The sequence below is a fragment of the Delphinapterus leucas genome, chromosome 8, assembly GCF_059928025.1.
Source record: "Delphinapterus leucas isolate spDelLeu-1000000601 "Yukka" chromosome 8, BTC_Dleu_Yukka2, whole genome shotgun sequence".
Classification (NCBI taxonomy): Eukaryota; Metazoa; Chordata; class Mammalia; order Artiodactyla; family Monodontidae; genus Delphinapterus; species Delphinapterus leucas.
In genome coordinates this window covers 27,293,456-27,320,669 of record NC_143136.1, presented here as the reverse complement: position 1 = coordinate 27,320,669, position 27,214 = coordinate 27,293,456, and the positions used below count along the sequence as shown (strand labels likewise).

The window sequence follows — 27,214 nt, the reverse complement described above, 5'->3', positions numbered from 1 at the left end:
GATTCTCCTTGCCAACTTTTTCTCTCTTTGAATGAGATCATCATTACTCAGTTGCTCAAAATAGAAAATTTAGAGCTTCAACTGATATTTACTGAAGGCTTAGTATAGATCAGGGACTCTCTTAAATTCTTTACAAGTATTAACATTAATCTTCACAACATCTCTATGGAGAAAGTATCAATACAATTACTTGAAAACCATAGTGAAGAACCTTTCCCAGGTTGTTATATCTAATATGAGGTAGGGCTAGAGTCAAAACTGTCTGGCTCAACACCTAAGCTTTTAACCACTGTGCTATTTTTCTTTCCCCATGCCCACTTTGTTATCAAGTCCTATCTATTCTGCCTCTGCAAGTCCACTCAAACTCATCTCCTTATCTCTAGCTCTGTTGCCATGTCCTTAGTTCAGGATCTCAGGATATTTTTCTAATCTCCAGACTTAGGTTCCCACATACAACTCTTGCCTATTTCAAATAACTTCTACATTCCAGTCATATCAATCACTTTCGAATGGAAATGAAGTGTTTACTGCCCTGCTTAAAATCTTCCTATCCAAACTTTGTAGCCTGCCATACAAAATCTTTCTCCATCTGATTCTTGCCCACATTTTCTGCCTTGTCCCTTTGTTCATAAGTAAATTTGTATCATGTCTCCCATTGTACCCTTTTCTTTACCTATCTGTCTTCCCTTCAATACAGTGAGTTTCTTATGGGCAGGAATCTATATAGATTAGTGCTTGGCATATAAAATGGACTCAGTAAATATGAATAAACTATTTAGAATCTATCTTTCTTTGTTTCAAGATTCATATTAAAAGATGACTTCAAGAGAAGCAAAACTGGAGTCAGCCTGTACTCAGAGCTTTAGCCCTGCCCTGGCAGCTTTGAGATCCTAGTCAGACAGGTCACATCATAATAATGCAGAAGCCCAAGACATTTAGCAACATGAGAAATGAGAAACAGCTCAAGAAAACCCAATGAAGATCCAAACTAAGAATGACATATTTCCCAATGATCAAATCTAAGTCTGGTACACTGAGACATATTACCTCTCTTAGGGTAGAATACCTTTGACGACATTAAGTAACATTGTGAGTGATGGCAGCTACAAGCGAGGCAGAAGAAATATTGAAAGTTAGGCTCAAAGATCGTGTATAAAGAATACCTTTGAGAAGTAACAAATGTGTGTAATTTCCCCTATGCTGTTCACATAGCAGACAGCACTAATCAATAACAGCAGTCTTTTCTTGAAGTACCTGGGCCTTATCTCCACAGTCTTTCTCAACAGCCAGGCCCTACCAATTAATCTGAGTTGGCATGAGAGAGAAAACCTATTTACCATATAGCCTATAAAAGAAAAGAGCTCTGTGATGAGAATCATAAGGACTTGCTTCTCCTTTGGGTCCTAACCATTAACCAGCTAGGAAGTCACTTCATAACCCTAGGCCTCATCACCCTTATCAGTACAATTTGGAAATAGGAGTGGACTGTCTCTAAGTTTCCTTTGTATGTCCTAGCCCTAGATATTTATAATCTTAAGCAATGGAAAGTATCTATGAATAACTGAAAAAAACATGACTATCACATAATTCTAAGAAATGAACTTCCTCATTGATATTATAAAACATCATTGTTATCTTTTTTCCTCCTCACAGAGCTGCTGATACTAATTATAAGATTCTTTGTCCAATGGTTAAAAAGGAAAAAAAAAACTTTAAGAAATTAAACGAAGAATTTATTTCTGTGACTGAAAATACCAATACATACCATATAGTTGTCTCTATATGGTGTAGACACACATGTAGCTAATAGAAGATATTTCTATCTGTTGAGATTAGGCCCTGGGGTGTCTGATTCTCCATTTTGTGGATCACACCAATACCTTTGTTCAAAATGGTGTATGACTATGTTCATTTGCAAGTATTTGGATCCACAGCAATGGTTTTTTACTCACACTGCTTCACTGTTGACCCCACCCCTTACTTGTTTTACTGCCAGATAAAACATCTAACAATAATCTACTTATAAACTATAGTACAGGGCTTTGACTATGACAACTCAAGTAAAATGGCAGATATCAATGGAATGAACATGAATATCAATGTTCTTTCTCAAGTTGTAATTAACTTATACAACTGGTTAGTTTGGCAATATTTCTGCTTTGGGGAAACAAGCATGGTTACTTTCTTGTGGTTACCCTTTCACAATAAATTCTCACATCAGAGAACTTTCAAGCTTTCTGTTTTGCCAAACTTGCTTCCTTCCTGGTTTAGACTTCTAATAATTTTCATGTGCTCCTTCTGCTGAATCCCGAGGGTGGACTCCTGACCTCCTTGCCAGAGGTACGAAGGATGCCAGGGTTATAGCGACTGCTCTGCGGTTCTCCAAAGCTCCTCCTCCCCGGAACGTGACAGTTCTTCAGCTGCCAAGGTTGGGAAGCAGGACAGGGGACACTCCTGGGGTGCAGCTCCGAGGGGAGGAAGCCGAATTCTGGGGGCTAAAGAGGCCACGCAGGGGACCTGCTGCGCGGTGCCGAGCTGGGACCCTTTTGGCCGTCCCACTGCTGCGCAGCCTGACCCCTGTCCGGCGCGGGCCGCTGTCCACAGTGGGAGGTGCTGAAAGCAAGGAGAGGGCGCGGGGGTGGCGAGGCGGACAGCTTCTCCGAGCGCCTCCGTCCTCGCTCCTCGGTTCCTCCAGCCCTCCCCTCCTCCCGCAGCCATGTTCCACGCGCGGGGAGGGGCTGGGGAAGGGGAGAGGGACGGGGGATCAGGGCGGAGAGCGTCTGCTCTGCCTCAGGGAAGGAGGGGATGAGAGTTGGGGAGAGCAGAGGGAGGAAGCGGCGGCGGCTAGCGAGGAGCCAGCGCTGGGTCCTGCAGTGGAACTCCCAGGAGCCACCATCATGGTGAAGAGGAAGAGCTCCGAGGGCCAAGAGCAAGACAGCGGCCGCGGCATCCCCTTGCCCATCCAGACCTTCCTGTGGCGGCAAACCAGGTGAGGGGCGCAGAGGGCGCACCGTGGGCCGCCCTGGGCTGGGAGCGCTCCTGGGGCCGCCTGGGTCGTCGTCGTCGTCGCTGCTGCCGCTGCTGCCGAGGCCGCGCCACAGCCTGCAGCTCCCTCTCTGGGGCTGGAAATCGAGCCTTCTGCACCCGCGTAAAAACACGCATTTAAAAAATATTTCAGTGAAGTTTGACGGCTAGCAGGTTGGCAGCTGTAGAATAAATATATACATTATTTAGGGGGTGAGAGGGCAGAGAGCCTAGGGGGAGGGGGCGGGGAATTAAGGAAGATAATTATGACTGGTTGTGCTCCTGTGTCCAATTCCCCCTCCATCTCCTGCTGTAATTCCGGCCCGGTGACCTGTTGTTTTTCCAGCTCCTGTTTGTTGAATGTCTGCTATGCCCACTTGTTAACCATTTTTGCTCGGATTCAGCTAGTGTAATCTTCCTGGTTAAAGCCTCTGAGAAGAATCATTTTTAATAATTTTTTTTTTCTTGGAAAAACCTGAAACCTATTTCCATAAATAGGAAACAAGGTTTCCATTATTAATTATTATTATTTTAGAGATTTATCAGATAAGAAATTAGATTCTGAAAATCATATGCCACAAACTGTGTTCAGTTTTCAGTTTTTGAAATGACGGTACACATGAGTAATGCAACGCTTCTGACCATTGGTGATTTAGAATCCGATTAGGTAAGAAGTCTTCAGAATAAGACTGGATACAGAAAACGTAGAAATCCACAGCTTTTTCATGTATGTAATCACACACATAAAAGCAAATGTTGTCAGCTGTTTAATACCCGCCCTTTAGCAAGCCATAGGGAGGCGTGAAATTTGTTTCATAACACTATGTCTTATTCGTTGAAAATATGTCATAAGGATGCTCTAATAATAATTTTACTTGCGTTTAAAACGATTATTTCTATTAATTTTTCAGTGCATTTTTGAGGCCTAAACTGGGGAAGCAATATGAAGCCTCTTGTGTGGTATGTGATATTCACCATTTAATGACTATTTGCATATACTGTGTGGTAATTTGAAAGAAAGAATTTAAATTGTACTGTATATATTAATTCACTCAGCAAATATTATTGAGCACCTACTATGTGCCAGACACAGTTCTAGATGATGAGATAGAGCAATAATCAAAACAAATATAGAGTTTGCATTCTACTGGGAGGGGGATAGGCCACTCATAAATGAGTAAAATACATAGCCAGCCAGGTGGTGATATGCGCTATGGAGAAAAATTAAGCAAGAAAGGGCATTAAGGAGCACTAGGGTGGAGGTTTCATGTTAGAAGTAGAGGATAGATAGGTTTGCCTGCTAACGTGACCCTTGGACAAAGATTTGAAGGAAGGGAGGGAGAAATAGCTGAGGGCAGAGCAGAGGGAAAGCAAATCTAAAGGCCCTAAGTGGGGAGGGGTAGAGCAGTAGAAGAGAGTGTGGAAAGATAACAGAATGAGGACAAGTATAATAAGTCAAATCCTTAATCAACAAAATCAAAACTGTTATATAGTGGAAGCTCATAAAATGAGAGCCTATGACCTACTCAAAGTAATATGCAATTTTGAACTTTTATGTCTTCCATTTTTTGTGCAAGTCTGAAATGGATGATATGAAATAATTATGAAAATAATGCTATTAATATTTATGCAAAATACAGTGCACTTGTCCTGAGATTCTAAGGGAATCCCATGACTTACAGATTGTCTTTTTACAAATTGAGAAGACACAAAAACGTGAAGCAAAATTAAAATGGGCTTTTCAAAGACTTCATTAAAACTTGGAGCTCACATAAAGGTCTTTACATTGCCTATATTATAACCTAAAAGTGGAAACCTACCCATTTGGATATTGCCATGATATCTGCAAATGACTTGATAGATGATAAATGACCTTCTAGTAAGGAGCTCTGAAATGTGTTAGGGCCACACACTATTATGGAAGCCAACTGGAAAGTCAAACACCTCTCCCCATACACGCACATACGTGCACAGCACACGCTCAAATAAGAATTTTTTTTGTTGCATTTCATGCCCTTCAAAATTGTCACAGATATTTTTTAAAATCTAACCAACTTTTAAATAAGGACCTTTTAATGGGATTTGTTGTACTTAGCTCAAGTTAAAGTAATTTGGCACCTGCAATCTCTGCGCCTTCCTCAAATCACGCTTACAGTTATACTAGCTTAAAATAACCCTGACTTTTCTGTTCTTGGCAAAGATATGTCTGACATTTTAATGTTGTCACACAATATCAAGTAAGTCCCATTCATAGATACAGATAGATAGAGAGTGATGTAAGTATAGAAAACAATTGCCAAGGTTTAAAATTACAAAAAGTTATATTAGTCACATTTAAGAAGAAAATGGCATTAAGTATCTAAAGCTTCCTGAGATTATAAAATATATAACTCATCCTCTGAAAGTATATTCATCAAGACTGTATAAATTCTTTATAATCTTTTAATGTCTAACATACTCACCCTTTACTTAACGAATACTTAGATCCCTGAGGGCTGAGGAATTTTAAAGTATTTGGACTGCCTTTATCTGGTTTCTTTAAGAAAACCCCAAAGACTACATCTCTGATTGAACTCCTTGCCAAACCTCAGCATGCCTTTCATTATGAAGGTGAATGTATTTTCTTTTCTTGAATCAAAGGTAAATAGCTTTCTTTGGAGAATCTCTGTATTAGGCCATATTTTTTCTCAGATATCCTAATAATTCCAATAACACAGCTTGAGCACTTGGGACTGGTATTCTGACCACTCGGGGAGAACACAGTTCTCTAGACCATTTGGGACATCAAGTAGCAAGCAGGTTCTGTTCATACAAGTCAAATGTTTATTAACTTTATTCTGATATTTGGTAGCTGCACTTTCCCCAACACCTTATAGTGATATCCTCCTTCACCTTCAAAGAGAAAAAACAACTCAGTAGGTCAACTTGTTCTGAGGCTTGGGGGTGGGGTGCTTCACTTGCTGAAAGTATCCCTGGCCAGGATAGAAGATTTAATAAACCACCAAAGCAAAAATGGCTTATTCCCTCCGCCCTCCCTCCTTTCTTCTTTCCCTCCTTTTCTCTCTTTATTCAACAGTTAGATGAACAGTCTTTATGGTTTTAGGCATTCTGTAAGGAGTGTCCTCTGCCACATCATTGCTAGGGACATGGAATAACTCAGAGACCCCAAAATCAGATCTCTTGAAACAGTTGGATCTTATTTAACACTTGTTGCCCATTCACATAAATTCTGTACCTCAAGACACTTTCACAAAAGACATTTCACCTTGGTCTGCAGTTGTGATAGCTCCTTTCAATTACCCAGGATCATTTTATAAAATATTACGTCCAAAACCTTCATACAGCTAAATGTGTTGTTGTACTCCTTTTGACGGGAGCTTATTTTGGTGGAAATAAAAATCATTTAATAATTCAAGCCATATACTTTGGATCAAAAACGTGAAAATGGGTAGACAATAGGAAATTATCACTGGCTCATTTCATGTCAACATATACAATGAAATGCAATGTGCGGGCACTCTAAAGAATTTGGTCTAGTGATACATATCTTTTTGGGTATACAGTACTGTGTTGTCTATTTTTTCACTCATCAGAATCTCTAATTTCTTATTTTACTTTTTTTTTTGGTATCTACAGTCCTTTGAACGAGTGTTGGTAGAAAACAAGCTGCATGGCCTCTCTCCGGCCCTCTCTGAAGCCATCCAGAGCATTTCCAGATGGGAACTGGTACAAGCTGCTTTGCCTCATGTCCTGCACTGCACTGCAACCTTGCTGTCAAACAGAAACAAGCTAGGTTGGTGCTGCTACATTCCTTCTTCATGACATACCATTGTCCTCACTCATGGTGACTCATAATAACACTCACAATAACAACCTGTATAACTGACTATTTTTCCAGGCACTGGGCACACATTCTCATTTAATTCTGACAAAATCTCCCTCACGTTGGTGTCATTGTTATCTCCATTTTACCAATGAGGGAACTAGCTCTCTTTGTTTTAACTTTTTAACTTTACAAGAATATGTGAATGTATTCTCCTTTTAAACATTAGAATGTTATAGAGAAGCTAAAGACCCTCTCTCACCTGTTCAAGATGAGTCCTAATCAGAGCTGTCCCTTTGTCCTCCCAATGCCTAAAGCAACCACCTTCATGAATTTGTCATATTCCCCACCAGATCTTTTCCCAACTTCGTGGTATTATGTGTATGTGTGCATGCATGCACATACATATTATTTTTCTTGTTTAGATTATTTTGCAGATTGCTTTTCCCACATGGCATTATGTCCTAGCCATCTGCTCCAAGATCTTCTCCATCCAGTTCTGTCCCCTCATTTGTGTCTCTGCTCAAATGTTACCTTTATAGAGGGGCCTATCCTAATCACACTGTCTAAAATGGAGTAGCTGTTATCCTCAAAGCCCATACTCTTAACTACTATGCTGCTTATTTGGAAATATATGTGGGTATCTGACTGAAGAGATGTGATGCATGCAGTTTCTTTCCCTGTGTCAGCATATCATTCTGCAGGGATTGCAGCCAGTTAGAAAGTCCCAAAGCAAGAGTGAACCCTTTCAGCAGTGGCTGTAAGGGGTGTAGAGAAATGCTAGTTTCTCCCAGGAAATCAAGCCACAGAACAAAGCAAGGATGTTCTTCCCACACCCAAGGTTGACACCTGTTGTTCTGGTCACAGAGTTTGCCTTAACCTAGCTGTGTTGTTGTCCCATGCAGGCCACCAGGATAAACTGGGTGTCGCTGAGACAAAGCTCCTTCATACCCTGCACTGGATGCTCCTGGAGGCCCCCCAGGACTGCAACAGCGAGCGTTTTGGGGGCACAGACCGAGGCTCCAGCTGGGGTGGCAGCAGCAGTGCTTTCATCCACCAGGTTGAAAACCAGGGCTCTCCAGGGCAGCCTTGCCAAAACAACTCCAATGATGAAGAAGAAAACAACCGATGGAAGATCTTCCAGAACTCCATGGCTACTGTGGAGCTCTTTGTGTTTCTGTTTGCTCCTCTGGTACACAGAATCAAGGTAAGCGGAAAGCTGGTGAGGGCTAAGGGGAACTAGAAGTCAGATGAGGGTTTGCTTCAAATGATATTTCTGTATTTGGCATCCATGTCTTTGTATGATCTTATAGCAAGCCAAGACATGGAGAGCTTTGTTTTTATACTAAACTATTGAATGTTATTTCAAAACCACAATTGTCCTACTCAGAAGTCTTTAGTGGTTCTCCATCTGCCCCAAGATAATACCCAATATATTAAACATGGCATATAGTCAACTGTGATCTGGGGCTTAAATCCTGTCTTAACTGATGAACTGCCGATCCCTGCTGGCCACCTCGTGATCCAGTTCTGGGAGCCCTGTGAACCATTCCCTGAATATGCCCTTGCTGTTTGCTCCGCCCTCCTTTCCTTCCTCTGTTCCCTTCATGGTTCTTCAAACTTCAACTTTAGTGTCATCATTTCCATGAAGCTTTTTCTCTGACCTTTCCCATGTAGGTTTAGTCACCATCTCCTTTGTATTTCTACAGCATGTTGTAGCTACTTCTATTATAATGCAAGATCTGGAACAGTTTTTACTGTGGACTTTTTGATATTTTGGTATACAATCTAAGAATTGCTTTTCAAAATACTTTTAAATGCATAAAGTACAAAACATAGTATTACATGGAAACAAATTGTATTAAAATACAATTATATACATGTACTCCTTGGGTCTGAAAGAGACAATATTATTTTAAATCATAGTGCTACCACTTTATAGCTGTGTCATCTTGTTGATATTACTTAACCTCTTGGATCCTCCATTGCATAAAATCGTGGATATTCAAACACAGGGTGAATATATATGAAGACATAATGCATGGAAAGTACGTAGAAAAAAAAATCAAGTACATGGAAAGAAATCAAGAACTTCTGTGAATGAATAAATTATAATATTCCATCTAAGTGCTCTGATAAGAGATAAGAAGGAATTAATATGCTCAACTGTTCTTTAATAGAATATTAGGGTCTTAATCTGATTGACTCTGTTCCATGGCTGGTAGGACTAGAATTGAAACTACCTGTAAGTCCCCAAAATGCTTCACATGCACTGGCCACATTGTCTATCAGAATTATCAAAAGATATTAAATGTTGTTAAATTAAATTGATGCTTTAAAAGCATTACACTTTCTATTTTTAAAAGTCTTTGATAAAGGTTACACTTAATGGAAAGCATTACTTTAACTGAGACGGTCCCCCTGACCTGTGGGATCTGCAGGATCTGCAGGATCTGCCTCGTGCCCCGCTACCTGGCCTCATCTCCCTCCATCTCACTGGCCTCTCTCTTGTTCACTAAGTTGCAGGCTCCCCAGAGACTTATCCTCAAACTCAACACATTTGTTTTTGCTTTCAGGCCTTTGCACTGGTTTTTCCTTCTATCTGAAACATTTACTGCCACCTTCCACCCTAGATTTTCACATGGCCATGTTCTTTTCATCAATTTACTCACAACTCAAATGTTACCAACTCAAAGTATTTCCCTGGTTACTTTAGTGCCACTAGGACATAACTCTACATTTTTTGTTGTTTCCTTCTTAGCACCTATCAGTACCTGAAATTATTTTATGTGTTTGTTTACGTGTTTGTTGCCCATCAACCCCACCAAAACAGAGGTTCTCCAGCAAAGGGACACTGCCTGTCCAGGTCACAACTCTATCTGATAGTGTCTAGAATAGTGTCTGGCATATATGAGGCAATCAATAAATATGTAATGACTGTCACTAAATAAACCCAAGTTATTATCAAGCTGATCCAGATGCTAAAAGTAGCAATTATACGTAGGTACATAGTCCCCAAAACAGAAAGGGCAAGAAAGAAAGCTCCTTAAAAAAAAAAAAAAAGATAGCCTGTAACATGTCTATTTGTAGAGAGAGATCCTCTGGATTAAAAAATATGGAAGGGGCTTCCCTGGTGGCGCAGTGGTTGAGAGTCTGCCTGCCGATGCAGGGGACACGGGTTCGTGCCCCGGTCCGGGAAGATCCCACATGCCGCAGAGCGGCTGGGCCCGTGAGCCATGGCCGCTGAGCCTGCGCGTCCGGAGCCTGTGCTCCGCAACGGGAGAGGCCACAACAGTGAGAGGCCCGTGTACTGCAAAAAAAAAAAAAAAAATGTGGAAGTATAGGAGTGGCTGGAATGGCTATAATTTTATTTGAAAACATGTTGAGAGTCCAAGATTTGGAAACAGATAGGCCTGTGTTAGAATTCAGTGCTTGCTGCTTCCTACTCTATGTAGGAAAGACATCGAGCAATTAACTTCTCTAAGCCTCAGTTTTCTCAAGTATAAATTGAACATAAGAATAATTTTATGGAGCATTGTGAGGATTAAACAAATTAAAGTGCTCAACCTGACACACAAAAAGGCATTAACAAATGGTAGTTTTTAGTGTTGGCATTTTATTGCTATTGACATTATGAATTATTAGTAGAAGGGGAGCCAGATCTTCCTTCAGGGGAGACCACACAGATAGCGAGGAAAGCTGGCTCAACGTCCCCAAGTTTTACCTATGGCCTTGGATTGGAGTATTTATAAGGAAGTAAAACAATGCCTATGAAACACTGCACGGCGATTAATACATAGTATTGTAACAATTACTGTTGGCTATTATAACTAGCATTATTGTTTTATCATTTTATTATTGCTATGAGAGAAATTTTGTTCTAGATGCCATAGGGAACAAAAAATATTAATAAGTCAATACATTTCACCACAACGCTTTTTTCCTCTGAGCAAGGGCTTTGCTTCTATCAGTGTAGTGAGGAATGAACAATCCCTTGATCAGGGTTTCTCAATCTTGGCACCATTGGCATTTGGGGCCAGATAATTCTTTGTCCTGTGCTTTGTAGGATATTTACTGACATCTCTGGCTTCTACCCACTAGATGCCAGTAGTACCTCCTTCCTCCGAACTGTTACAACCACAAATGATTCTAGACATTGCCAGATGTCCTTAAGGGGTGGGGAGGGGTAAGAATTGCCCCTGATTGAGATCCACTGACCTAGATCTTTTATTTGCCTGCTAGTTATCAGGCCTTACCTACCTTCTCCGTACTGTACCCATGTCAACTCCTCACCAGCACCTTTAATGGCCTTTTCTCCCTATTCTTCCTTTGCATTTGTCCTTCAGAACTCCAGCCCCAGATCAAGACCGAAAGCCACCTTTTCTATCCCAGCCCCAGAGATCTGCATGCTCCTGGGGTAAAACCAGACAACAATCCAGCCTGTTGTTTCTACAAATTGTGGTCTCAAGCTCCGTGTGCTGCCCCACTTGTCATGATTCCCTCGAGTCCCCACTCTGTGCTCACATAGACAATGTTTTATGTTGAGGCTCTTATAGGACATAGTACTGCAGGAGGCATGAAGGGCTGAAATCCAGTCTAGGCATGAGCCTGTGCCTCCACTTCCACACCTCCTCAATCCCTTCCACTTGCTCTGCTTTCCTCTATTAGGTAACAGAAGTGTTCACATGTCATTTCTCATTTTTACAAACACCCACAGGAAGGTGGATATCTTTGTCTTCATTTTACCAAAGAGGAAACTGAGGCCCAGAGAGGTAATAATCAAGCTCATTTAAGTAACCGAGGTGGGATTCAAACCCAATTCCATCTGACTTTGTACAAAACTATACTGTTTCTTTTGTTTCTGTGCTGGAACTCTTCTCATCAAGGTCATGAACAACCTTGAGCTATTGAACCTAATATTGATTTTGCTGTCTTCATTTCACTAAAATTTAGCTGCATTTGAACTTACAATCCTTTCTTCTTGAAGTTTTTTATTCCTTTGGTAGCACCACACTCTGCTAGTTCTCCTTGCATCCCTGGCTATCTGCTCTATCTCCTTTGAGAGCGCATCTTCTTTGCCTGCCCCTCTAACATTGTGGTTCTCCAGAGATGCAACCTAGACCCTTTGCACTTCTCACTTTGTCTTCTTTTTGGAGACCTCCCCTCCTGCTTCATTTACCATTTGTGTCCTAATAGGCTGAGGTCACCTAATTTAATATGTCTAAAGTAGTCTCCTTTCCTAACCTCTAGACCAACTTGTCAACTAGCTTCTCCAGATGGATAATCTAAGAGCATTTCAGATTTCCCCTGGAATGAGCCATTGTCCTGATGTTCTGTATTTCAGGTGATGGACCCATTCATATAAACTCAAAACCTAGGCACTTCCTTTGATTACTCCTTCATCCTTACCTACACATTCCACTAATCACAGAGTTCTACTCATTTTGTCTCTTAAATATTTCTCAAATTTACCTAATTTTCTTCATCCCTATTATCCTCCTTAACCCAAGATTTCATCATCCATTGCTTGGGCCTCTTACCTGGGCCACTTTCTAACTGGATTTACAGTCTCCTGGCTTGTCTCATAAAATCCAACCTCAGCACCAAAGTGATCTCTCTAAAATGCAGATCTGAACATATCACTAACATACTTAAAGTAATTTGTTGATTTCTCATTATACAGAGGATGAAACTCTAGCTCTCCAGTGTGGTAACTGGGACCTCCATGACCTGCGTGGTTACCTCTCCTGCCTATGAGCTCCAAATGCTTGGAGTCTCCCTAAGAACGTAACATGCTTTATTCCAGGCCTATTTCATGCTGGTCATGTCACCTGGAATACCCTCCTACCCTACCCTTCTGCCTAGAAAATTCTTACTCATCATTTATGACTTCATTCAAGATCTATCCTCCCTCCTTCTCTGTCTCTATAATATATTAGACATATTTTTATTATTATTTTTAGTTTCTTATTATCATTATCTCTTTATCTGTCCATCTCTTCTACTGGATTCCAGATGGTTTGAGAATAGGAATTATCATTGTATCTTGGGTAGCTAATGTAGTGTCTGTGTTTTGTAGGCATTTAATTGATATTTATTGAATGAATTAGTTTACTAATTAGCAAATAATCTAAGTGACTCATCCTTTTGTAAGACAGTGTCTAATTCAATGCATTTTTATGTTTTTACTTTATAACTAGCTCAAATATTTTACATGAAATCAATAATCTGAAAATTCTGTCAAATATATTATTAAATGATGAACATTTGTTACAACTAAGGAATCTACTTTAACTGTGCTGCCAACATTTTCTTGATTTGATCCTAATCACTTATTCCTTCCATAAATATTTATTGAGTGCCTACTACATGCTAGGCACTGTTCAGAGTGCTGGAGAAAAACGGCAGGGGATGAAACAAAATCCAAGCCCTCAAGGAGATTTTTATAAAATTCGTATGTCTGAAGTAAACAACTTTAAAACAGAATTTAAAATAATAGTTGTTTAAGTAGATGTCTCTAAGCTACTAGTAAACACATTTAGAATTGCTTCATGTCATCGTGGAAACAGGCTTTCATTGCAAGCAACATTGTGGAAATGTTGATTCTTTGACTTTTTACACCTTCTGGGTTTTCTCAGAACCTTTCTAGACCACCCACCCCGCAGCTGTTTGAATGATAGAGTACCTTCTCCAACTACAGAGTTTCTGTTCATGTGTGCATATGTGTATATATCACACTGGGTGACCCAAGAAAGGGGATTTTACAAGAGGAATTAGTGGCCCAGAGTTTATACATTCAGCCAACTTAAGAGAACTTACAAAGGAGCATATCAACATAAGAACTGGCCATCCATTCTGCAGGTGTTCAGGTCTAAAGAATGATCAGATTTATTTGGTGTTATTTGGAGACTGTAACATGCTCAATTAATCAACAATTATGTATTGATGTTCAATCAACAATTATGTATTAATGTTCAAGGAAAAATGCCCAGAAGGAGATCTCAACTTGTCTTCAAGAAATATACAGTCTAGTTGGGGGTATATCAAACAAAACAAAATGATGACAGTAACTGTCACTGAGTGGATAGAGCAGAGGTTAAAGGTCAGGATGTCAGTTTAAGAGAGCCCACTTCCTGTTGCAATGTCCATTGGAGTTTTATTTGTGCCAAGATTACTTAGAAGAAATGTGGAAAAGGACCAATCTCTGAAACTAAGAAATTGTCAAAACCAGATCAATTGTGATTTAGCATTCTACATTTCTGGAGACAAATCTGATATACTTTGCACACGGTTAATTCCCTGATTGCTGGATCATGGTTAATTCGTTGATTGCTGGATCACACATGATACCATGCAGACTTCCCCATGTCCATTTCAAGGGAAAGGGGTTGCTTTCGCCTTAACTTCTATCTATCTATCTAGTTGTTTACTATCTAGTTGTTTACTCAGTATATCTAGTTGAATGTCTAACAGGCCTCTCAAACTTAACATGTCTAAAACTAGGCTCCTGATATCCCCAAACCTGTTCCTCCTTTATCTTGCCCATCTTTATCAGTGGCAAAGCCAAAAAATCTTTGACATCTCATTTTCCTACACTCTACCTCTAGTCAATTAACAAATTCTATAAACTGTACCTTCAAAATGCATCCGGAATCTACAGCTTCTCATTTTGCCCTCTACTAATACCCTAGTCTAATGATCTTTTACCTAGTTGATAATAATAGCTCCCTAGTCTCTTTCCTCCCTTGCCCTTTCTCAAACTATTCTCAATAGCCTGAGTGATCCTCAAAACATACATCGAGTCATGTCATTCCACTATTCAAAACCCTCCAGGGACTTCTCATGTTACTCAGTAATTGAAGTCCTTACTATGACTATCAGGCCCTATATTATTTGGAATTCAAAAACGTCTCCAATCTTATTTTTTTCTACTCTTCTGTCATTTGCTTGACTCCAGGCCCGCAGTCTCTTGGCTGTTTCTTGACACACAAGATATACTTAGGACCTTTGCACTTGCTGATCCCTTTTCACAAAATGCTTTTTCTGGAAATATCTACTTGGCAGCTCCTTCATTTCATTCAGATCCTTATTCAAAAGTCACCTGCACAAGAAGGGCTTCCCTGGCCTTCCTGTCTAAAACACCAGCACCTTGTCTGACACTTCCCTTTCCCTGCTTTACTTCTCCTTTGCACTGGAGAACAGGGATTTTTGTGTGCTTTGTTCACTGTTGTATCCCAGAACCTAGAATAGGACCAGGTACACAGTAGGTGGTCTATAAATATTTGTAGAATGAAAGTGGCGTGAATTTGAACAAATGCTTTTCCAATACTGACACTAGATGCTTTTCCATCATGGGTACTGCTGTGGTGCCAGGATCTTGGCCTATAGCTTACAGAAGAGTCCCCTCTTTACCAACGTGGAGATTTATTCAGGGATTTCATCTAGCCTTTCCAGTTGAAGCTTCCTTTGAGCTACATTGATTCACCATTTGCAGAATAAATGTTTTTTCCTTTTTTTCAATTTCTTTCCAGCTCTCCTCCTTCTAGACCGGTGATTTTCAACCATAGCTACACATGAGAGTCACCAGGGGCAACTCAAGAAAACCTCACAGCAATTCTAATTTAATTGGTCTGGTTAGGGGAGGAAGTGGGGCCTGGGCCTCCTAGGTTTTAAAAGCTCCCCAGGTGATTATAATATACAAGCCACGTTGCAAATCACCACCCTGTGAATTCCTGGTTTCAGTTATGTTCATTAATCTGCAATCACTCTCTCTGCTTCCATCTCTACATTGTTTTGAGAGGCTGAGTTGTTGAAAATGTAACCTCAGAATGTCATACATTTGTACTTATACAATTGCATTTTAAACATCTCAGCCACTCAAAATGATGTAATGATGAAGCAGAGAATGTACTCCCTGGAAGAGACCTTCAGTTGTAGATAACCGAATGAGTATGAGTTGTAAAGTAAGTACAGTTCAGCAAGTACTTATCATGCACCCAATTCCTAATGCTGTATTTAGCATTGTGATGATGACAGGGGCTGTGGCTACATCACTGCCCTCAGGGAATTAAAGATTGTTGAGAAGGCAACAGTATAAAATACCATGCTAAGAAGGGTCTAACTATATGTTCCTGATTCCATGAAATGCAAGAACAAGAGATAGCCTGGAGAATAGAAAGTCAAAATAGCATCTGAGGATATTGCCTTATGAGGGAGAAAGAAGGACAATTAAATCATTAAGAGGAATAATAACAATAACCACAAGTAAAGAGATCTGCCAAGACCCTTGAAATAAAAAGGCCTCAGTCATTGCTAACAGAAAACAATAATTGTGTGTTTCATGCTCTGCCCAAAGCTGCATCTTTATTAATTATTCATTTTGCCTAAAGCAGACCACCGTGATTTCTATCGTAGTTATGATGATAATTTAAGGCTATTGGTTTACCCTAGAAACACTCATCAGAGTGAAGAAGGAAGGTCTTGAAGATCAGCCTGCTTTGAAAATAATCGTGTGAACGATGTTCTTTTTTTATACAATTTTAGAAGGTTACTTTCCATTTATAGTTATTACAAAATATTGGCTATATTCCCCATGTTGTACAATACATCCTTGAGCCTATCTTACACCCAGTAGTTTGTGCCACAAACTATTGGGTGAATGATGTTAACCGTTGCATTGACTGGTCCCTTCAGCCAGTTCTTGGATATAGATCTTCTCTTCTCCCAGGAATCTGACCTCACGTTCCGACTGGCGAGTGGGCTTGTTATATGGCAGCCCATGTGGGAGCACAGACAGCCCGAAGTCTCTGGCTTCACAGCACTGGTGAAGCCCATCAGGAACATCATTACAGGTTTGTGACTCAGACGCCCAGTGGGACAGTGTCAGCATACATAGGAGTGAGAGCGATGGGATGATTTGCTCTTAAGAAACCAAGAGGAAGACAACTTCCAGGAGTTATCTAGGTGCCCCAGGTACAGGGCTCATTTACATGATGAGAAAGTCTAAACCAGGAGCACATGCTGCTGAGTTGTGTGGCTTTGGCTAAGTCATTTAAACGTCCTGTGCCTGTGTTTCCTCATCTGTAAAATAGGGTAGGGGCCAAAACACAGCATTACAAGTACTTACAAGGTTGTCATGAGGAATAAATGAGTTAATATATGTAACATTACTTAGAAGAATGCCAGGCACATAGTAAGTGAGTAAGTGGTAGCCATTATTATTTCATCATTATGGTAGATGGAGTAGCAGCTCCTTAACGATCTCGCCTAAGTGGGTTGTTTTTGATTTTTTTTTATCAAGGCATTTCACTACAGGAATGGTCCAATGCAATAGTCCTACTGTCGAATGTAGAAAGAGTACAACATGATAGCTTGAAAAGTGCCTGAAAAGTTCATGCTCCACCCCAGATCTATCTCTTACCATGTATGTAACCGCACCTCCCTGAGCATTTCTATTTCTTTAAAATGGAGATAAAAATACCACCTTATATGGCTTCATAGCGGAGTCAACAAAAATACATATAAAGTGCCCATTTTATAGAGAGTGCTTAATTACATACTTCTATTCCCAGCCCAACTTTTAGCATCAATAACAAAATTTAAAAAGAGATAAATTGTGTGGGAAATCTGCAGAAGTGTGTGTGTGTGTGTGTGTGTATACACACACTGAAGTATATACAGAAGTATATATATGTATACATATATATATATATATATAGTTAACTTTATAAGGTTTTTCTGCAGACAGTGGAGGATTATGAATGGAAAAGAGCTTTGTAAAGGGAAGGAAACCATAAACAAGTTCTTACATGCTTTATTTTCCCCTATAACTTAACACAAACTTGCAAGGTTCATAGCATGTTAAGGGATTTTGTAAACTGAGGAGTTGCATATTATTCATGTACGTGATAAGATGCTTATAGTGACAAATCATGCTTATTATAGCCATTCAAAAGATGAAATTTTTCATACAGTAAAAGTAGACTAATCCCTCAATTTACATGTATATAATCCATGAACTATTGAAATAAATTGTAAATTAAAGAGTAACAGTCTATCATAATATTCAGATATCAAGGAACTAAGTAAAGATGCCATAGTCAGAAGTGACCTACTTCAGAATCCATGGATGGAATGAGGTTAACACTTGTATAAAAACTAAGGAATCATGTCCCTCCATGAAAGCACCTGAGCTATTCACTTCCCTGCTCCCTGTGCTTCTCAGTGATATTCACAGCGGGTTCCTTACCCGCTGCTTGATGCCTCTGGACTTGAAATGGTGTCCACTGAGGGAAAATTAAACTTAGCATGGCCAGAAGAAAAACAATGGCACATGAGTGGCACTCCTCTGATCTCTTGCTTTGTGATTTGGTAAATCACTTTGCCTCTCAGCACCAAAATATTCCAATTCAAATGGGGCCTGTCGTTTTGGCTTCCCATTGATCCTCCGGTAAAGATGTGACTGGTTTGAATCTTACCTCAGGGGCAGCTTAATGTGTTCAATAAAGCACCTGGAGCCAGGTAGCCTGGGCTGGAAACTTTTTCTAAGGGTCAGTGACCTTGGGCAAGTTAAATTCCCTGTTTCTTAGTATATTCATCTGTAAAATGGGTCTGGAAGTATAAGTTATTACAGGGTTATTGTAAGTGTTGAATCAGTTGATATATGTAAAACGCTTAGAACAGGACTTGACAAATATTAGGTACTATGTAGATGTTAACTTATAATTTTTAGTATGGCCAATTTTTAGCACCTTAACTTATTGAGTCATACTGAATAAATGAAGAAATCTATATTGATATCCTAGAAATGCTAAGATTTTTGAATAGGTTATGTGATTTCTCTTACAACATATGTTATTAAATGTCTTCTTTCAAGGTTTTAATGATCTATTAAAATAGGTTTTTGATTTGAAAGTGGGATGAACTTAGGAAGTAAAATACCTTATATAACATATAAACTTATAAAATTTGTGGTGGGATTTCATCCATCTCTGCAGCTAAGAGAAGCTCTCCCATCAACAGTCAAAGTCAGACCTGTGAATCACCAAATCAAGACACAAGACACCGAGAGGTGAGTATATTATAATCATGAGAAGAAGGGTGGTCATTCCTTGAACGTAGTGTAGTGTGAAGGGTAAGACTTGACCAGTGCTGTATCTCAATGGCTAGCATGTAACAATAAATGTTAGTTATCATTATTCATCCTGCATTAGCTCAAGTATCATCTTGTTCTCAATTATTGAATCTCCTAATATTTGCTAGGCAAACCTAATATAGGTACAATAGTACTGCAGCAGTGGGGAAGGAAAGGAGGTTTAAGATACAGCATCCTTTAAGGAAAGTAAAGTTTAATGAGGAATCAAGACCAATCCACATAAAACAGAAGATGCGTAATAAAACAGAATATAATTTAATGTAAATTCATCATGCACTATTTGATTCAGAAGAGAAATGAAGACCAGGGTAGTTCAAAGCCACATAGAAATGTATACTGTCATTAACTTAATACGTGTTAGATGACCTGCTTTCACTTCCAGTTCAGCATGTGAAAAATACACTTTACTGCTTTCCATCAAAATTGGATCCTCTTTCCAGCTCATGCATTATTGCCAGGAGTAGCATCATCCTTTTCACCATCAAAACTAGAAATTTTGGAGTCCTAGTATATCTCCTACTGAGCAATTGCTAAGTATAGACACTGTGATTTATATGCTGTATTTCATCTATTCTAAGATGTACATTTTTTTCACTTTTAACATATTTGAAATCTAGTGTATTTCATGATCTTTGGCCTCTTACCATCTCCCTGCCTGGTAGAAGTCTTGATATGATTGTCATCCTTGCAGCATAAATTTGGTCATTTTCAGCATCCAGGTTTGCAGAATCAGGGTCAGTGGCTTAGAAGAGTATGTCAGAGGGGATAGTGAAGCACTCTTTTAAGAAATAACACTCTTGACACAGAGGAAGTTATTCTATGGAAAAATATATATCAACAGCTCTGAGTTGAAATTGCTAAATGTGAAAGAATTTTAGGAATACCTACACAAATTTATTTCACTTATATTTTCCTTTTTACATATACATGGGATTGATATATAACCAAAAGCTCTGCATAAATAAGGCTAAGGTAGACCTTTTTAATAAGTATAAAATTAAAAAGTTGTCACTGATAAGAAGTGTCCTAATTTAATTAACAGAAATTTTTTCTTAATCATACATAAAATAATGGTGCATCTTATAACTTGAAGACATCTTAGATACAATGAAATACATAAATCCCACATTTCAGTCTCTTTAATCCTTTCCATTTGATTTCTTGAGTCATACTGTTTTCTTTTCATCCTGTTGCTCAGGTGTGCACTGCTACCCCGCTAAATCTAGGTCCTTGTAACTAGATTGCAGCTGGAGCCACAGATTGGATTTTCTACCTCTAGCCTCTCCTGCTTCACATAAATATCAATTCATAATGCCTGACTAATCTTCCTAATGCATCATTTTTTTATTAACTCATCATTTCCACAGAGGCTCATTATACACAAGGTGCCATCCTTTTATTATATCCCTTCCTCCTTAGGAACCTTTAGTGGATCCCATCAACCATCACCTCAAGACCACACTCCTATCGCTGGCTCTCTGTGCATTCCACCACTTGACATCATCCTTCTTAGGTGACCCTGATTATCCCTTCAGTTAGTTAAGCACTGCTCCCAGGGGGCAGAGCATGCAGTTTTAGTCTCTGGGTCTTCCCTCAGACTGTTTCCTCCTCCCTGTTGTCTACGTAAATTGTATCTTTCTTTTAGGGACGAATTTAGATCTTGATCCCCATGAACTCTTGTCTAATTACTCTAAATCTACACTGTCCAATATGGTAGCCACCAGGCCCATTTGGCTACTGAGCACTTGAAATATGATTAGTTTGAATTGATTGAATAGCCTGAATTGGTGTTAAGTATAAAATGTATACCCGATATTGAAAACTTAGTATAAAAAATGTAAAAACTTATTGGTAACACTTATATTGATGACATGTTGAAATGAAAATTTGGGATTAAACAGACTATACTATAAAAATTTTAATTTTGCCTATTTCTTTTTACTACTTTAAAAATTAGGTGTGTGTCTCCTATATGTGGCTTACATTATACTTCTATCAGATGTGCTGCTGTAACCTGTATTTACCTCTCTTAAAACTAAACTGTAAGCTCTGGATTTCAAGGTTCAGGTTCATCCAGTATTTTTTTATCTCCAAAAATCTAACATGAAACACACATCATATGTTCATGCGGAAGGATTCTTTGATCAAATTCAGAGGATTTATTTCATCTAATTTCTATCTGTATTTGTCTCTCTATGCATCATGTTTGAACAATGCTTTCTTATTTTACATATGAAAATAGAAATTGTAAGGGCTAAAATGCTATGATCAGTTTTTGAGGGTCTTTATCTTTTAGCAAAGAATTTTATCTGTAATACTGATGGAAAAATAGCTCACATTACCTGGGCAGAATTACATTTATCAGCTAAATGTAATTAAACTACTCTGTAAATAAAGTGAAATGAATTTGTACTTACAAGTAAAGGTAATTGTATCCAATTGGAAAAATGTATTACATGCCCCCCTGGTGCGTAATGGAAAAACCTGAACCTTGCACTTTCATTCTTATGTTTTGTCTTTGATTTGATTAGCTCTTTCTAACCTGACCCTTGTTCTCTGCCTCATGTCTCTATTCAGTTCACCTCAGTATTGGTGTATCTTTGATGAATCGTTGGTTTGTAGCTCTTCTTCTGTAGATACTGGACATGGAGGTGAAAAAGAAAAGAATCAAGGGCAAAGTGAAATAAAAGACATGAAAGTACTTAGCCCAAGGCTTAGAATGACACAGGTGCTCTCTAGAAGCCAGTTTCCATTCCTTCTTAAATGAAGGCAAAATCCCTTCCTCTATGACATGATATTTAACTATGCTGCAAATTTTTTTAACTTAAAAAACAATGTATATAATATGATAGATAATTCTAGAGGATATGCCTGAAGGAAAATAAAGCACTAATCTACTATCTCCACCCCCAAAAGGGACTCCAGGTGGTCTCTGAAACGTTCCAGTCAGATTCCATCTCACCCAAGACCACCATTTCAGGCTGCCACCGAGGAAACTCCCTTGATGGAAGTCTGTCCTCCCAGACTTCCCAGGAAAGAGGACCATCGCATTCCAGGTACACAATTGCAATGTTAGGGTCGAAAATGTATCCCCAGCTCCCAAAAATTAAATATACATTTCTAGCTACTTATATAGCCTCTGTCCCTTAAAATGTGTAAGTGCATGATATGTATGTACATCTTCTTGGTCAAAGTATAATTAGATTAATAATTGCAGAAATGAGCTATGAATAGCTCATTTAAACACACTCGGGTAGACATGGAAAGACATGTCTGATTCAATGAGATGTCTGAACTGAATAATATTTTAAATATTTCGATGCAGAAACAAGTGATGCTATCAAAAGATTGTGTTGCTGGAGTGTGAAATGATCTGCTCTAATGTATAAAAATACTTTATACCAGCAGATCCTTGTATTAAAAAATGAGTGCTTCTAAAGTACTCACAGGGTATTCCAAAGTCTGTTCTTTGTAAATATTCCAAGGCTGCCTCTGTTAGCTTGTGTCATAGTGACTTTACTTACCGACGCCTTCCCTAGGGACAAACATTGATCCACTTCTTCCTACTCCCTGATAAAATGATGAAAGCCTGGATTCATGAGGTTTGCCTTTGTACCCATCTGTAAACTCCACCTAGGAGGGGAGGGTCCCTGAGACCATTTGTACATCCCTGTTTTCAAATGACGTTATTGTCTAGTAGACAGTATTTTAAAAGGAGGTATTTTAAAAATAGTTTTATTGAGGTTTAATTTGCATACCATAAAATTAACCCATTTTAAGTGTACAGTTTAATGATTTTTAGCAAATTTACAAAATTGTACAATTATCAACACAATTCAATTTCAGAACATTTTCTATCACCCAAAAACATCCCCTCTGCCCATTTCAAACACTGATCGCTTAGTATGCTTTTTGTCTATATATAGTTGGAATTCTGGATACTTCAAATAAGTGGAATCATACCATCTGCAGTCTTTTGCATCTGACTTCTTTCCTTCAGCACAGCGTTTTAGATCATAGCATGTACAAACAGTTCATTCCGATTTGTTGCTGAATAGTATTCTGTTGTATGGATGTGTTACATTTTGTTTATCCATTCATTAGTTGATGGATGTTTAGGTTGTTTCTAACGCTTTGCCTGTTGTGAATAATGCTTCGATGAACATTCACATATATGTTTTTGGATGGGCAAATGTTTTTCTTTCTGTTGGGTAGATACCTAGGAGTGGAATTGCTGGGTTGTATGGTAAATTTATGTTTAATTTTTTAAAGAGCTATCAAACTGTTTTCCAAAATGGCTGCACCATTTTACATTCCCACCAGAAATGTATGAGGGTTCATTTTTCTCTATATCTTTGGCAGAACTCGTTGTTGTCTTTTTATTATAGCCACTCTAGTGGGTGTGACGTGGGATCTGATTGTGGCTTTAATTTACATTTCCCTAATACCTAATGATGTTAAGTATATTTTCATGTTTTTGTTAGCTATCTGAATATCTTCTTTGGTGAAATACCTATTCAAACCGTTGCCCAAGTTTTAACTGAGTTGTTCGTCTTCTTATTATTGAATTGTAGGAGTTTTTAATGTATTCTGGATACAAGTCCTTATACCTTCCTCACCCCCAGAGAAAAGATTCACAGATATTTCCTCTCAGCATTAACTTGCCTTTTTGTAGGTAATTTTAAAATGATCTACCTCCTTTTGGCACCAGAATCAGGCCACATGGGTATAGTGTTTTATTTTTATTTTTTAACATCTTTATTGGAGTTTAATTGCTTTACAATGGTGTGTTAGTTTCTGCTTTATAACAAAGTGAATCAGCTATACATATACATATATCCCTGCCCCCTTGCGTCTCCCTCCCACCTCCCTATCCCAGCCCTCTAGGTGGTCACAAAGCACCAAGCTGATCTCCCTGTGCTATGCGGCTGCTTCCCACTAGCTATCTATGTTACATTTGGTAGTGTATATGTGTCCATGCCACTCTCTCACTTCGTCCCAGCTTACCCTTCCCCCTCCCCGTGTATAGTGTTGTTTTTTTTTTTTAAGATTTCTTAGAATTGTTGAAAGCATGGAATCAAATGAATATAATTGCTTTTTAACCAAAACACTACGTTGTGCTTTCAAAAAGCAAAATGAAAAGAGTTTATTTTTGTGTCTTTATTTTGGATTTTAAAAGCAAGTGGCTCCATTGAATAAGCTTTTGCTGGTTGGGAATATGAAATTTTGACAGCAACTTTAGTTGTGTAAGCAGGGGTTGTTTGTGTTTATCCACAGGATTTACTGTGCCAGGTCAATGGTGATAATTCATTCTTAAAATCATATCACTTTTAATGTGGTAGGAACCCTGTGAGGATAACCAATCCAATCTCCTGTCTCCTTGCTGATAAACTAACCACATTTGAACTAGTTGAACACTTTCAGCAATGAGAAAGTTAGTACTCTCAGATGAAACTCATTTCATTTTTAGATAACTCTATTTAATGGCCTTTTAAAAAAATTGAAGTATAGTTGACTTACAGCAAAGTGATTGTTATACATACATATATATGTATTTGGCATGTCCTTTTTATATTTGACTAAATTTTGCTTTTCTTTAGTTTCTGTATATGGTTCTTGTATTAGTTTTCTATTGCTATGTAACAAATTACAACAAACTTACTGGCTTAAAACAACACACATTTTTTATTTCAAAATTTCTGTACGTCAGAAATCCAGGCAGAGTTTAGCTGGACTCTCTGCTTCAGGGTCTTATCAGACTGAAATCCAGGTGTCAGGATGGACTACAGTTTCATCACAGGCTTGACTCAGGAAAGATCCGCTTACAAGCCTTTTCAGGTTGTTGACAGAATTCATTTCCTGTGGGTGTAGGACTGAGGGCCCTGTTTCCTTGCTGGCTATTATTTCGGGGCTGCTCTCCATTCCTAGAGGCCACCCACAGTTCATTGCTATGTGGCTTCTCCACAGGCTACCTCAAAACATGGCAGCTTACTTCTTTAAAACCAGCAAGGGAGAGAAGTCCTCTCTAATTCCAGTCTGCCTATACAGTCTTTATAATATAACATAATCACAGGAGTGACATCTCATTATCGTTGTCATATAAAAATAACCTAATCACAAGAGTGACATGCCATTACTTTTGCCCTATTCTATAGGTTATATGAAAGTCACAGGCCCTGCCCAAACTCAGGAAAAGAGGATTATAAAGGGTGTGACCACCATCAGGTGGGAAGCAGGGGTGGCTCCCCAAAGTGTATCCATCACAGTCCTTTTGAGTATGTACAGACTCTTCTCATATTACTGTTCCACTTATTCAAAAGTAACCACTATGATGACCCCTCCACACACCAAGACTCTCATTTTATTTAGTGACAATAACTCACTAACAAAGTTATCAACAGTATAATTTAATCATATCTGGGGAAAAAGTAACTCCTTACTACACAGATCAAAGAGAATAACAACAGGAACTACCTGTTGTTGGGCGTCTCTTGTGTGCCAAAAAACAGAACTAAGGTCTTTACATTCATAGTTTTGTCTAAATTTTCATTTATTCATTCATTTCTATATCTTTTAAGTGTATTCTAGACACTAGGGTTGTTTCAGTGTCAAAGTTCTTATCCTCAAAGAGCTCATTTTCTAAAAAGATAGACAGATAAAAGAGAGTAAATGCATAAATAAGTAAAAATGTTTTCAAGTTACTCTAGGACTAAGAAGACAAAACCAAAGCAAAGGGATGGGAAATGGGCTCTTTTTCATACAGATCTAAATGATATGAAGGAGACAGCCTCAGGAAGATCTGGGAAGAGCACTCCAGGCAGAGGGAGCAAGTCTAAAGGCTTTGAAGTGGGAATAAGCTCAGTGTGTTCCAGGAATGGAAGGGAGGCCAGTGTGACCAGGGGCTAGTGGTGAGCAGGGGGGTAAGGTGTAGGGAATCAAACCAATGTGGTTATTAGGGGTCAGATCACGGAGGAGCCAGGAAGCCATGGTAAGAAGTTTGAATTTCATTCCAGGTGTGATGAAAAGTCATTGGAGTTGTTTGAGCAGTGGAGTGACATTAACTGAATTATACTTTTTAAATATCACTCCAGGTAGTTTATGAAAATAGGCTTGGAAAGCAGAAGTAGATACAGAGATTAGTTAGGAGACATTTGCAATGGTCCGGGTGAGAAAGGATGTGGTTTGGTTAGGATGGTGGTAGCAGGGGTGGAAAGGCTGAGATGAGGTTGCAGTTGAGATATATTTAAGGTAGAGCTGACATGACTGGATGTGAAGAGTGAGAAAAAGAAAAGAATCAAGCATAACTTAGGTTTTGGGCTTGAGCAACTCTATGAGTAGTTATTAAATTTATGATATGAGGAAGACTGAGAAAAATCACATATAAAAATATTCTGAATTTGCTTACTTCCACCTACCTCTATGGCCACCACCATTATTCAAGCTATTCATCACCTCCTGCCTGGAGTCCTGCAACAGCCTACTTATTAATCTTCTCTTATTCACTCTTGTCACCACCCAATAGAGGACATACAGAGACATGAAAAAAACTGATCATGCCACTCCTACACTTTAACTTTTTCAAAGGCTACCCACTGCTATCAAGATAAAATTCAAAATCCTTGAAATACCCCTCAAAGCTCCACATTATCTCACTGCTGTCTAGTTCTCCTGTCTAACATTGTGTAATTACTCACATTCACATCACTAGATTCCAACATCTTCTGAGTTCTTCACATGCATCGTACTTCCTCTTAGCTCTGAGATTTGGAGTATGTTATTCCATCTGCCTGGATGGTTCTTCCATCTCTCTTTACTTATTACTTATTTACTTATTACTCTTTATTATACTTACCTCCTCATTCTTCAAGACTCAATTTAAATAGCATTTCCTTACTTCCTAGGGAGGCTTTGGCAGATTTTAAATACAATCACAGAACTCCCTGTTTTCTCTTACAGTACAAATGGCAATTGTAATTTAAAGACCTGTGTGATTAGCTATCACTGTAAAATCCATGAGCAGAGGGACCAAATCTCTTTTACTCATTGCTCTATCTCTAGCGCCTGGCACATGGCCTAGGCGGATGAGTTTAATCTTCACAACAGCCATGCAAAGAAGGCATTGTTTCTCTTTTAAAGACGAGGAACTGAAGCTTAGAGAGATTAAATGACTCACTCAAGGACACACAGCTTGAAAGTAGAAGAGCTAGATCTGA

General features: G+C 38.9%; 1 protein-coding gene across 1 annotated transcript in view; it reads left to right on the top strand.

The window, feature by feature from the left end:
* Window positions 1-2,293: 2,293 nt before the first annotated feature.
* Window positions 2,294-27,214, top strand: part of UNC80 (unc-80 subunit of NALCN channel complex) — a 240,407-nt gene continuing 215,486 nt past the window's right edge. The window contains exons 1-7 of the mRNA XM_089916431.1: window positions 2,294-2,989; window positions 3,936-3,984; window positions 6,661-6,817; window positions 7,753-8,054; window positions 16,575-16,698; window positions 18,844-18,917; window positions 21,918-22,057. Of these exons, the coding sequence (XP_089772557.1) occupies window positions 2,898-2,989; window positions 3,936-3,984; window positions 6,661-6,817; window positions 7,753-8,054; window positions 16,575-16,698; window positions 18,844-18,917; window positions 21,918-22,057 (938 nt within the window). The 5' untranslated portion in view covers window positions 2,294-2,897. The remainder of the gene's footprint in view (window positions 2,990-3,935; window positions 3,985-6,660; window positions 6,818-7,752; window positions 8,055-16,574; window positions 16,699-18,843; window positions 18,918-21,917; window positions 22,058-27,214) is intronic.